The following is a 14,503-nucleotide window of genomic DNA, read 5'->3' as shown; positions in this document are numbered from 1 at the left end:
ATGAACCACAAATATTAGAAGTAGTTTATAACCTCCTGCTATATTGCCACCAGTAGTAGTGTTGCAGGCAAGACTGGATCGGCGGGGTGTAAACACAGGTGAGCTGCCCCCCTTGCTGTATCGAGAGGCACTCCATGATGAGTATCCTGGTCCTGGGGTGGGCGACTGCAAGCCTTCCACCTCCTCCGTCTCCCCGCCTATTATTACATTATGCTAGTGTTACACAATCTGAGCACATTTTCATTTTCTTCTATATCTCTACACAGTGTAACAAGAAGTACACACCTACTGCCAATTTTAAATAACAAATAATGTACTAAGTATACAATTAATACAATATACTACACACATTGGCCACAAAAGTTGAATAGCAGCTAAGGGTATAGTGCTAATAGTTTTGGAAAGTTGCATTACTGAGCATTAAATGGGACTGAATGTCTTAAAGTAATCAAATGATGTCACTGCAGTTCTCAAAGGTTCAAATACTCAGTAAATGGAAAAGTGTGACAAATTTAAAACCTAGCACATCAACTCAGGAATAGTTCTTTTTCTGAAATAGTTTAACTTTGTACTTGCCAGTGCAACAGCAGAAACATGAAATAGCTCTTTCAGTAGATGACATTTTGTGTTACCCTTGCTGTTCACTAAAATGCATTACTTTGTAATTGCTGGCTGCTATAAAAATGTATTTTATGAAACAATCCTTTTATAGTGCAAAAATTTTCAGCCTCAAGAAGTTTTCACAACAATGAACTCAAGTGACAGTTACCAAACCAGAGCTGGGATCCACGTCTTTCTCACAGAGTATCAGTTCTGAACTCTCAGAAAGTTTCAATCATTCACAGAAGTTGAAAACTTTTGTTTTGCTATGAGTTGAATGGCAATAATAACTCAGTTGGTTTAGTAAAAGCAGTTCAAAAATACCAATAACTGCACCTTCATCAGAAGCATGGAGAGCTGGACCTTACTAGCCTTCAAGTACTAAGATGCCAACAACAATATCTAATTTGTTAATGCAGTACAATCAAAACACAAGAATAATTATTTATACCAGGAACAGGTGGTCGTGGAGAGTTGTGGCTGAAGCTGTGGTCACCTCCCACATGGTAGTCAGGCCGATCCACTGAGCTCATCCTGCCCTGCCCTCACAGGAGCCTAGCAGCAGCTCACACCACTTTTCACAAAGTCGAGGCATCGCGCAGCAGAAGCAGCACAAACACCTGCAAACAGAATAATAATAATAATAATAATAATAATAATAATAATAATAATACAAAAATCTGTTATTGATACGTTTTCAATTACCCGAAAGTTCCTAAATGCAATGTAACATATACCGTACAGTTAAAAGGAAGTCACGCTTGATCAAGGTCTGCGTCACTTTCCATTTTTAACCAGACATAACGTCTGAGAAAGGAAAGAAATAATAATAACAATAGTAGTAACAAATGAAGAACATGATTCTACCACAAAATTTATATCTTTTAGCACAAGTTTTGGGAAGATGAAAACTATATTTTAAACTTTCATTCAAATCATAAATGCGAGAGATAGAAGAATAAATATCAATAGCAGCCAATTACAAAAACAATAAATAAATAAATAAAACTGATGAAACTATTTAAACAAACCCTAACTGTTGCCACATTACAGTTTGACGTCTCATATTTCACTAGTTTGTCACAAAACAATTCCGTTTCTTTCTACAATGAATAACTATTCACTGTCCGCCATCGGAGCTATGGCTCCTTATGCCAATCGATAAGACCCTTCGGCAGCCAGACGAACAAAGAACCAACACTGAATAGGCCACCATACACAATGCTAAATAGATTTTTTTGTGCCTCTTTCTTACTAAGCCCATTGTGTGCTTGTACAGTCAGAAAAATGTAAGAGAAGCCACTGTGGTAAGTCTGGCATTGTTATCAGCATTAAGGAACCTTACCATTGAAAATTTTAAAGAGAGAAATTATAGCACACACACACACACAAAACAGCTACATGCTGCCAGCTATGCTACACTGAATTAAAATCAGAAATATTTAGAGATTGCTCATTAGAATTCACAAAACTATAGGTTTCACACAACATTTGCTAAATGTACCCACCGTAACCATTTTTGTTTCTCTGAATTTCCAAGTAATGTAAACGAAAAGCTATTATACCACAGTTGACCAAGTAAAATCTAAGACACGCAGAACCTAAGGAATCACTATTCATTCACGAACAACACAACTGCTTCGCTATTGACTTCTATCAAGTTCCGAGGGTGCGCCGAAGGACTTTCGACAGCTGCGCACACGATCCGTGACGCGAGGGGAATGGAGCTACACAGAGAGGGAGGGAGATAAATCGATGGTTTCGTATTGTAGTAATCACTGAAAGCCTGGTGTATGAGTCATCCACAAATGACTGCTTCCTGGCAGTTTAAGGGAACTTACTACTTATTCTTTCCATTTTAAAGAGCACATTATCCATATCTTTTTCTTCAGAAAAATAAATGGGGGAAATTCATATATAACAGGGAACCCCATTCTTCACGTTCCACAGAACTTCTTATGTTCATCATTCTATGAGCTTCTTTCAAATTATGACAGGGTCATGTCAAGTATCACAATGCAGCTGTCATATCCAATAAGAAATCATTTCCGGACATATGATTTTTCACATGGTGAGTGCCCTTGTGTTCCCGAACAGCTGGGTAGAATTCTTTTACACGTAAACAAGACTCTCCTCAGGGATGAGCTGGGTCTGGACCCACAGAATGGAGGCTCACCCATTGTCTGCACAACACAAAGGCCTCACTTTCCAGCTGCCTGTAATATAATACGAGACCATATACCTGTATGAAAGTAACTAAAATATTAATCACTTATGAAAACTGCACACACACACACACACACACACACACACACACACACACACACACACATTCTCTCTCTCTCCCTCTCTCCCTCCTTCCCCCTCCCCCCCCCCCCCCTCCCTCCCTCCATGTAGTTGTTGTTCAGCAAGATTTTATTAAGAAAAATGTCAATGGCACACAAAAATAAATAAACAGTGCATTACTTAGATGGATTCCTCAACAAAGAGTGCTCCTTAAATTTTAGAAATGTTTCACAAAATATTGTTCTCTAAAATGTTTGTCGGTTGAGGCTCAGACACTACTGCACAACCATGTAACTTGTCAAAACAATATATTTCTCTCTTTTACTCATCAAATGGTGTACCGCAACCAAGCACCACCTGACAAAGCTGACCTCCTGATAAAAGAGTGTTAAAACATTCAAAAAAAATTGAAAAATGAAAAATTAAAGAAATGCAGGTGTTTCAATTTGCTTGTGTTCCTCTACCTTTAAAAAAATAAGTCAGGGCACATGCAAGATATTTTCACTCGGATTTATTGTAGCAGGTACATGGAACTGTGCAGATTTCTGAATGTATTATAAACAAGGTATAAAACTAAGCTAGTATTCCTATTATGTGTTCCTGTAATGACTCAAGAATGTGTTAACAACACAAGCAGATTTTTACACAAATTCAAAAGATAAAAGGTTTAGCTGATAACCTGCTCGATATTATAGGAAACTGTAATCTGATGCCTAATTACAGTAATCTGCAAAACAGTACATTTAAAACAAACTAAAGAGTACAGCTGAATGTTTGCAAACTGAAGTTACTAACAGCAGCAACAACATTCCCCCTACACACACACACACACACACACACACACACAAACCATTCATGAATAAATTTACGTTTCTACAATCTTCTCAATCACTTACCTAAGCTTCAATTTTAACATTATATTCATATGTTCCGTAGTTAAGTAAAGTCCTTCCAATGTCTGTCTGAGATAGTAATGACATTTTTTTGAAAAATGGCAGCATATAATCAGTATAGATATCTCTGTAGTGACACATGTCACTCATCAACTACCATGTAAGAAAACCTACACTGAAACTCCCAATTTACAAGTAACCTATTGCATCAGAGGGTCTAGTTTTTTCTGAAATGTGTGACAGTAACTTCTTACTCATTTCTTTTAATTACCTGACTTCTGAGAGTGATAGCTATAAAACATTCTATTTTGTAATGAAGGCAATTAAGATGTACTCCAAAGTAAGTATAATGTGAAAGACAACTCATGGAACAGATTTGCTTTTTGACACACACACACACACACACACACACACACACACACACACACACACACACACAAAGAATGCCTGCATGTGACAGTACGGTTTAGTTCCGTGGGAGAGGAGGAAATACAGTTATTAACATAGAATAAAATCCTAAACTTCCATGTTGTTGTTGTTGTTGTTGTGGTTTTCAGTCCTGAGACTGGTTTGATGCAGCTCTCCATGCTACTCTATCCTGTGCAAGCTTCTTCATCTCCCAGTACCTACTGCAACCTACATCCTTCTGAATCTGCTTAGTGTATTCATCTCTTGGTCTCCCTCTACGATTTTTACCCTCCACGCTGCCCTCCAATGCTAAATTTGTGAACCCTTGATGCCTCAAAACATGTCCTACCAACCGATCCCTTCTTCTAGTCAAGTTGTGCCACAAACTTCTCTTCTCCCCAATCCTATTCAATACCTCCTCATTAGTTACGTGATCTACCCACCTTATCTTCAGCATTCTTCTGTAGCACCACATTTCGAAAGCTTCTATTCTCTTCTTGTCCAAACTGGTTATCGTCCTTGTTTCACTTCCATACATGGCTACACTCCATACAAATACTTTCAGAAACGACTTCCTGACACTTAAATCTATACTCGATGTTAACAAATTTATCTTCTTCAGAAACGCTTTCCTTGCCATTGCCATTCTACATTTTATATCCTCTCTACTTCGACCATCATCACTTATTTTACTCCCCAAATAGCAAAACTCCTTTACTACTTTAAATGTCTCATTTACTAATCTAATCCCCTCAGCATCACCCGATTTAATTTGACTACATTCCATTATCCTCGTTTTGCTTTTGTTGATGTTCATCTTATATCCTCCTTTCAAGATACTGTCCATTCCGTTCAACTGCTCTTCCAAGTCCTTTGCTGTCTCTGACAGAATTACAATGTCATCAGCGAACCTCAAAGTTTTTACTTCTTCTCCATGAATTTTAATACCTACTCCGAATTTTTCTTTTGTTTCCTTTACTGCTTGCTCAATATACAGATTGAATAACATCGGGGAGAGGCTACAACCCTGTCTCACTCCTTTCCCAACCACTGCTTCCCTTTCATGGCCCTCGACTCTTATAACTGCCATCTGGTTTCTGTACAAATTGTAAATAGCCTTTCGCTCCCTGTATTTTACCCCTGCCACCTTCAGAATTTGAAAGAGAGTATTCCAGTTAACGTTGTCAAGAGCTTTCTCTAAGTCTACAAATGCTAGAAACGTAGGTTTGCCTTTTCTTAATCTTTCTTCTAAGATAAGTCGTAAGGTTAGTATTGCCTCACGTGTTCCAACATTTCTACGGAATCCAAACTGATCTTCCCCGAGGTCCGCTTCTACCACTTTTTCCATTCGTCTGTAAAGAATTCGCGTTAGTATTTTGCAGCTGTGACTTATTAAACTGATAGTTCGGTAATTTTCATATCTGTCAACACCTGCTTTCTTTGGGATTGGAATTATTATATTCTTCTTGAAGTCTGTGGGTATTTCGCCTGTCTCATACATCTTGCTCACCAGATGGTAGAGTTTTGTCATGACTGGCTCTCCCAAGGCCATCAGTAGTTCTAATGGAATGTTGTCTACTCCCGGGACCTTGTTTCGACTCAGGTCTTTCAGTGCTCTGTCAAACTCTTCACGCAGTATCTTTTCTCCCATTTCATCTTCATCTACATCCTCTTCCATTTCCATAATACTGTCCTCAAGTACATCGCCCTTGTATAAACCCTCTATATACTCCTTCCACCTTTCTGCCTTCCCATCTTTGCTTAGAACTGGGTTGCCATCTGAGCTCTTGATATTCATACAAGTGGTTCTCTTCTCTCCAAAGGTCTCTTTAATTTTCCTGTAGGCAGTATCTATCTTACCCCTAGTGGGACAAGCCTCTACATCCTTACATTTGTCCTCTAGCCATCCCTGCTTAGCCATTTTGCACTTCCTGTCGATCTCATTTTTGAGACGTTTGTATTCCCTTTTGCCTGCTTCATTTACTGCATTTTTATATTTTCTCCTTTCATCAATTAAATTCAATATTTCTTCTGTTACCCAAGGATTTCTATTAGCCTTCGTCTTTTTACCTACTTGATCCTCTGCTGCCTTCACTACTTCATCCCTCAGAGCTACCCATTCTTCTTCTACTGTATTTCTTTCCCCCATTCCTGTGAATTGTTCCCTTATGCTCTCCCTGAAACTCTCTACAACCTCTGGTTCTTTCAGTTTATCCAGGTCCCATCTCCTTAAATTCCCACCTTTTTGCAGTTTCTTCAGTTTCAAACTTCCATATTTCCAATAAATCATACATATAATATTTCACATCTGACAAGTCACTACAAAACTTCCATGCAGTAACTACTTCAAACAACAGGTGTATTAAAGAATAATATTCTCAAAATGTGAAGGAAATGAAAGTACACAAAAACACAGCCTCTTGAAGAATGCTGACACAGAAATAAAAGCATATATGTCCAAATGGCAACATTTTTCCAAATGTTTTCAGAACTTTATTTACTGCTCAAACTGATATTACAAGTACAATATACTTTACTACTTTCACATGTTGTGGGGAAACTATTTTTTTCAGAATGTTGGACAGTTTTAAGTGTGTATAAAACAATTCCACATTTGATAGGAATAATATTCCTTCAAATAAGCAAAATGAAGTACGCATTTCTGAATGCATATGATAAGAAGAATATTTTTTCTGTGTTTCTGTTAAAAGGTGCGACTTTCACAGCTCAAGTGAGGGCAACATAGAACAACATTTTACGAGTAGCAAAACAGAAAACAATATTGAATTTCTGTCAATTACAAATTTTAACCACACAATATGACTCATACGACCAATTTCATATTGTGGTTAGTAATATACTGCTATAGCAAAAAGAGAAACTTTATAGGAAATTGCTTTGTGTATGTTGTCAAGAATCTAACCTAGCATTCAATGTAAGGTTTCACTTTTAGATGAAAGGAAAAGCAACAATATTTTTCTTTTGCTGAAAGCAGTACATGGTTGGGCAGCTGGTCAGACAAGTACAATGCCCTGAATCACAACATGCAAAATACAATCTAAATACTGCAATCAGGATCTACCATAAAGGCCATTTTCTTCGAAACGGTACATACAAGTTTATTAGGTGACACGAATTTTATGTAAACTTGTAATGCTGAAATGAATGAAAGCTTTGTATTGTCTGGGATATGCAGCAGCTGGAAGAATTGGATGCAACTTCAGAAAATCAAATGGAAATACAAGAAGAAACAAATATTTTAGAGCAGTATTCTCAAAATTGAATTGTTTGTATGAGAAATTGTTATGTTCTACCACATTATACCAAAAGAAGTGAGACATTACAATCAAGCTAGACATTACTATTATGCTCATTTTAGTTCTGCTACACTTATGCCTGACAAGAGGCTTTTTAGTGCTGCACATACTCTCAAAAGTTTATAAATTTATTTTCCATTAGTTTATGCTATTCATGGAGTATGGTGTATTACAACTACGAGGCTTTTAAAATAATTATGGTCACTGAAGAATGTCAGAAGAACTACTGAACAGCTCACTGGACTTAGGCAGGGAGATACATAAATTTTGTTGCTGGTCTAGATCTTTTTAGGGTTCTGTACCTCGGTCAGAAAAAATAGAACATTTATAGGATCACTCTGTTGTCCATGTGGCTGTCTGTTTAACTGGTACAAACCCTTTTTCTCGGGAACAGGTATACATATCAAGTTGAAATTTTATGTCAGATACTAAGGTCTACAGTCTCTTCAGGGTGCAATAAATGTAAGCAAAGTCACTCATCAAACTCTGTAGTGTACTTACTGTTGGCCTACAATCAAGAAACTTAACAAGAAACTTGGAAGAAAAAAAAAAAAAGTTTGTTAAACTGTAATTATATCACAGGGGGAAAAAATTCTTTATCATTTGTTTTCTGACTGTCTCTCTGTCCATCTGTCTCTTAAGCCGCCTTTTACTCAGTAATGGGATGACATATCAAGTTGAAATTTACATCACATACTAAGGTCTGCGGTCCCTTGGTGGTGTACAATTTTTAAGCTTCAAAGTCAATGCAATCATAAGATACAGCCATTTATATATGAAGCAAGGATTCACAGTGCAAGTAATGGAAAAAACAGAGAATCATTAATTTTTAATTATATCACACAAAAAAATATTTCTTTTGTCATTTGTTATCCAACTTCAAACTTAAAATTAAAACATTCTTGTATCTATATCTTGCCAGTATCATTGTCATTAACAGGCAAAAATAATTGAGATTTTCGACTTCCGGAATGGATGAACTATGTATATACATAATTAAGTTTGTACGGAACCCACAAAGCGCTATCCTACTCACACCTGGTCTCTTTATTTCTTCTTCTTCTTCTTCTTCTTCTTCTTTTTTTCTTTTCGTCCCCTGTACAGGATTTGCAAATGGATTTTAAATATTGCTCGGGCGTAGCTACCACAGAATTATAAAATAATGACAGAAGACATATTGGAGATCTTGCCAATCTTTCTTTACCCACAACTTCCAATTGCATCAGTAGTACTACCACATAAAAATTTTTGCACAGCGATAGTTGACATCTACCAAGAATTAAATGAAAAGATTTGAAATCACAAATCCTTGCAATAACCTTTCTAGAAGATATATTTGATTAGGTACATTTGCAAGGCAGCCAGCATTTTGAGCACTGAAAAACCCGATGTTAACTGAGCTGTTGGAGTTGCTACATAATATTTCACTTATGACATAGCTGTTAATACGGTACAACAGAAATGCCTAGTTCATTCTTCCCTGGCAGCTGGCCACACACAAAATGAAATGTTTCCTTCTTGAGTAAGTACATTATCGCCATTTCTGGATGGATGAGGATTCAAAGGCACTACATAGACAGCAGTTACAATGAGAAATGAAATGACCTAATGAATTTATGAAGCATTTACTTCACTATTAGATGCATAAATATTATGGGATTATTTAACAGCAAAAAGGCTTAGTGTTTAGTGCAAGGTGTTAAGTATTTTGTACAGCCATTAAAAGGATTTTTTTTTTAAGGAGCAAATATGTTCTTTTGCAGTACTAGCCTTGACAATTCAGTTCTGTTCCTGAGCTAGAGGATATTTAAGCTATTTGATTTTTAGATGTTGGTAACATCACGCATGTTTATTCCAGGACACATGCCAACATGTTTTAATATCCTTTGTGTGAGGGTACGATGACTAAATGGGCATACAGCTGTACTTACTTTCATTTTCAGGATGGACCCTCCATTTGCAAATGTAGAAGACTACGCTATTTGATTGGAATATGGTACACTTTTACATGTTGATCTCTGAACACTGCTGTGTGGATAAAGATATTCTGAAAAATTGAATTTTCTCTGACAAATGGAAGCATATAATGTAATTTGTGTGTGATGTTGCTCGAGATACAGTTAATTTATAATAACAAGTAGTCTTACAAAGGAAAATGAGCTCTTCTGAGAAGTTCTATAAATCAAAACACTATTTTATATTTTAAAATGCATTTTTTATACTATCAGAATTGAAAAAACTGATATTTTTTCTGGCTAGAAAATTCAGATGAATCTTTTAATCCATTTTGCCACAAAATTTGTGTTTAATTCAATAAATATTGTACAACTCCTCAGAGTCAAAAAGATTTTACCAAAATATCGTCAAATCTGTGCAACATGTCAAAAAATATATAGTTTCAAGAGATCTGTCCAAAAACATGATTTTTTCCTCTAACCTGTCACTTTTAAACTACAGCTACCAACTCCCTGCATTTCCAGGAATGTAAGAAATGTAAGGATGAGCATTCAATTATTCCTTAAGGCTTTACCTAAAATGTAACTAACCCAAAAGCCAGTTTTCAACAACAAAAAGAGATACTGCAGCTGCTACGGGGGATCTGACATGCTAAGCACGTGTGTCCTGCTCAACACTGCATTAACTACTGTTGTATGTGGTGACCATGTTGTTCCGCAGGGCAAAGTCTCCACATCTGAGTAAAGGAGAAAATATTTTACAGTCTTTGTCTGTATTTGTTATTCACTATCTAACTAGAGCAGTATTAAAAAAAAAAATAAAAAAAAAAGAAATAAATAAAAAAAAGTCCAAAAAATTATATTCACAACCTAATGTGCAATAGTGGAAAAATGAAGACACATAAAAGTAAGTTTAATATGTCATTGATATTGCAATCATTACCACCTAAAAGTGAATTAGTGAAAGGGAATGGAATCAGTCGTGGTTTTACCTGCAGTGTTTAATCTCTGCCTGTCTGTTCCACCCTCCTCTCTGTCCATTACCTTGTCCCCCATCTCCGTCCACCTTCTCCAGCCTCCACACACTATCCATTTTCTTCTGTCCCTCTTCTCCTTCTTCCTCTGTCCATCTCCTCCTCACCCTATCTCCTCCCCACTCCTCTTCTACCTCTCCTTTCTCTGTTCATTTTACCATCCCCTCTCTTGGTCTCCCCCCCCCCCCCCCCAACCATTTCCTCCTTTTCCATTTCTCTGTCCACTGCCCCCTCCCCTCTCTCTGCCCATATCATCCTTCCCCATATCTGTGTCTGTATCTTCTCTCCCCTTCCCATTCTGACCATCTCTTTCTCCCTCCATTCTATCTCCACTTTATCACCTCACCCCAAATAGGGGTTTGTTAGTTCTTACGTACACAATATTTCTTCCATATAATAAATAATGAGTGTACAACATCTGGCCGAAATCGATCCAATGGTTTAGGAGTAGTTTTTTTATTTGTGACTTTGCATGCATACAGACATGTCACATATATTTAACATATTTCACATATATCTGTACAGGAATTTCACTTGTATTTCTAGTTAATCTGCAGATTTGTTTTCACACAGCTACTGACCTATGTGTACAATGATATAAGTTTGTAGGTACATTCAGCAACACTTGTGGATACTGTCTGTGAAAGGTGTTACAAACAGAGTTAGTAGCAAAGAGCAATAAGTTGGAATGCCATGCCTAACACAGCAGTTTTAGTGCACAAGCAGCAAAAACGTGGTAAGTGATAAATGTTTTTCTTTTCATCATTTTGCGGGGGTTGTCACTGAGAAAAAGTTTCATATAGGTTTGAAATTATATGTGAAGTTCATTACAAGCCTGGTACTCTCATTATCAAATACTGGGTGAATAAAGTCTGAATGTTTGCACATCATATGCTACACATCTCCACCCCCTCCCCTTTCCCACTCCGATACGATAGGTAGGTGGTTCTCACACCGACGCAATTCTTTCCAAACATTAACTGATATCTGTACCAAGTTTCATTTTTTTTAAAGTTAAGAGTGGCAGCCAAACAATAATACAATACCCACTACCACAGGACTATGGAATGGTTCCATTCAAAAGTAATCACCACAATTCTTGGTACAGTCATCCCACTGGGAGGAGAGACAATCAACTCCTGTTTCAGAACACAATCAGCCCGTACTTCATGAAGCCACCCTGCATTATTTAGCATAAATAAATTAGGTGATTTATGTACTAATGACAAACATTGGTTTGCAAGTTTATTTTGAAATGTTTTGGAAACTGTGTAATACATACAACTGTAATTGTCGTTAAGTTTTCCTGTAAAAGTGTTTTTTTAACAGATCTATTAAACATCTGCACATATGTACAACTGTGTAAATACTTTGATTCAGACCTAGAATTGGCTTCACCAAAAAACACACTGCTGTAAAAAATGTAACACCCTCAAGTACAAGCTAATTTTATTGACAAGTGATGTCCACGTAGCTCATCATCATAGGAGTATATGATAAATTCAGACCAATTGAAGTATCCGTGTCACAATAAATGGTATCCAAACAGTTGCATCAACACACAATTCACACCCCTCTGGCAGCAATGTGAGCATGTATTCTCCCATGCAAATGACCATAAAGGCGCCGTACAGCAATCTGCACCTTTTGTTGCAATTCGGTAATGGTTCCTGCAGACTCTAGAGAACAAGTAAATTCCCACTTTGCCACAACCCGTATGAGTTTGGTTAGTGAGAGATCTGGTGATATTGCTGGCCAGGGAAACTGTTTTACACCATGAAGAACATCATGTGTTGCAGCAGCCATATGTGAACATGCACTGTCCTACTGCAAAAGCAACTTCACCTTCCTGTTCAAAAGTGGCAGCAGTACAGGGATAACAGAATGTGCAATGCAGTGGGCACTGGTTACTTTACCCTGCAGGAAAACAATCTGACTGAGTTGTAACTGATGACTCTCCACATCATGAAGTCTTGGATGAGATGTGCATTGTGAGTGAATGCACTCTGGAACAGGTACCTCATCAGGTCTATGCCCTACATGTGCATGTCCCTCACTCGCAAAGTCAGAACCTACTCTCATCACTCATGGCAACAGAGTGTCATTCCAGTCTCCAGTCGACTTTTCCACAACATCAGAGTATGCAGCTTCAGGATGTTTTGGTGTCAGTGGTAGCCTGACCAGAGGTATACAAGTGATCTTAGTCCTGCTGCAAGCAGACAGTCCTCAATGCTTCCTGATGACACAGCAATACCTGGATACGTCCATACAGCTTCCTGAAGGTCCACAAAGTGACCCTGTCCAAATGGCTGAAGCTGTTCAACATGTGTATGTACTTGCCGGTGTGGCAGGTTTGAACCCCAGAATAAATGTTTCAAAACTTGTTCACCTCTAAACTCAGCACAGTTACTGTTTGTAGAGTCAAAACGGAGGGTGCACAGAGATGCCCCGAGTGGTACCTGATCACCAATGTGCTTTGCAAATGAGTCACTAACACAACAGCCCCTCAGTATGTACAATTACACCCACAGTCCTTGTGAGGGTTGCATTTTCTCCTGGTAGTGTATAACATATATTAAAACAAAAACAGATACTGAAAAACTTATCAGCTTGGGTGAACTAGTCAAAAGAACAGACTGATATCACAGCTGTGATTTCACTTTCACGCGAGGCTCATAAGAGTGCTAGTCATCTAATGGTCAAATCTGATCATAGCTACAGCCGCTTAGCACTAAATTACAGAGGCTCCAAGGATAATCAACTCCATCATCTGCGAAGATTAAGTTTATCAACTGAAACATGTAATGCTACAAAGCAATATTGGAATGTAACGAAAAAGCATGCAATTTCTTCTTCTTCTGTTTGAATCATTTCTGTAAATGCAGGTCATTCACAGAGCCGCTTCTGAACTTCTCTTCTTTCCCCACAGTCTATCATTCAGCATCTAAACCCTTTGCAGTCCTCTTTGGTTCAAAACATCCTCCACCTGGTCTCCCCACGTTGTTTGTAGCTTTTCAAGTGGTCTTTTTCCAGATTCTGTCCATTCTAGAGCTTTCCATGGATGCCTTCCTCGTCCCATTCTTTTGAATGGCCAACTCATTACAAAGCTTATTTCTCTCCATAGTCTTCTTTAGGGACTGATCTGAAGAGCATTTCATATTGTTTCATTCCTCAACCTGTCTCTTCCTGTCTTACCCAGGATTCCTCATAGAAAGTACACATCTCTTTTGCTTGTATTCGGCACAGATCATTCTTTTTCCAAGTCCAAAATTGATAGATAATATAACTTCCATATCACGATCTTTGATTTGGCAGATATTTTCTACTTTCTAATTATGTCTGATACACAATAATAAAATTTTGAACAACTTTTTATTCTCTCTGAAATTTTGTTCTTGATGTTTTCTTTCTTTGTTAATTTACTTCTCAGATACTTGAAAGCATCTAATTCTTTAATAATTTTTCCATTACTACTTACGTCCTTCATTTTTTCATTTTTCCTGTTGATTTTCATTACTCACTCTTTAGTAAGTTTATTTCCATGCCCGTTTTTTCAATTACTCTCTGCCAGATTTAGTTATTCTTACAATTTCTGCTCATTTTCTTCCCAAATCGCCACATCATTTGTATAAGCTATGATTGTCATATCAACTGCTGTTGATCGTTCCTTACGACATTGTCCATGACTATATTGAAGAGCACAAACTCTTCTGTCCCTTCTAAACCTCACCGATTTTCTTCCGTCTATTGCAGCACAGTTCAGGCATTTGTTGTACATGCTTCCGATTATCAGTTGCATTCCTGTTGACAATTCTTCTCTATTCAGAAGTTGCCATATCTCTTCTTTCCTAACAGTCCCATAAACCTGTTTTTTCATATCTATGAATGCAAATATGATGTCTTTCCCAAATTCCTATTTCTTTTCTACAACCTGTCTGGCTATAGATATTGCATCTACAGTTAATCTTCAAGGTTGAAATCCTTGTCATTGTTCTCTTAATGTGTTGTTC

The 14,503-nt window shown here is 37.5% G+C and overlaps 1 protein-coding gene across 3 annotated transcripts in view; it reads right to left on the bottom strand.

The window, feature by feature from the left end:
* The window catches only part of LOC124776400 (axin), a 268,089-nt gene that overhangs the window by 172,114 nt on the left and 81,472 nt on the right, over nt 1-14,503 (bottom strand). For all 3 annotated transcript variants that reach the window (XM_047251377.1, XM_047251378.1, XM_047251379.1), the window contains exons 2-3: nt 1,052-1,220; nt 33-197 (exon numbers count right to left, since the gene is read on the bottom strand). In XM_047251377.1, coding sequence (XP_047107333.1) covers nt 33-197; nt 1,052-1,133 — 247 coding nt within the window. In that variant the 5' untranslated portion in view covers nt 1,134-1,220. The remainder of the gene's footprint in view (nt 1-32; nt 198-1,051; nt 1,221-14,503) is intronic.

This window comes from Schistocerca piceifrons, chromosome 2 (assembly GCF_021461385.2).
Source record: "Schistocerca piceifrons isolate TAMUIC-IGC-003096 chromosome 2, iqSchPice1.1, whole genome shotgun sequence".
Classification (NCBI taxonomy): Eukaryota; Metazoa; Arthropoda; class Insecta; order Orthoptera; family Acrididae; genus Schistocerca; species Schistocerca piceifrons.
This window is presented reverse-complemented; position numbering and strand designations above follow the sequence as displayed.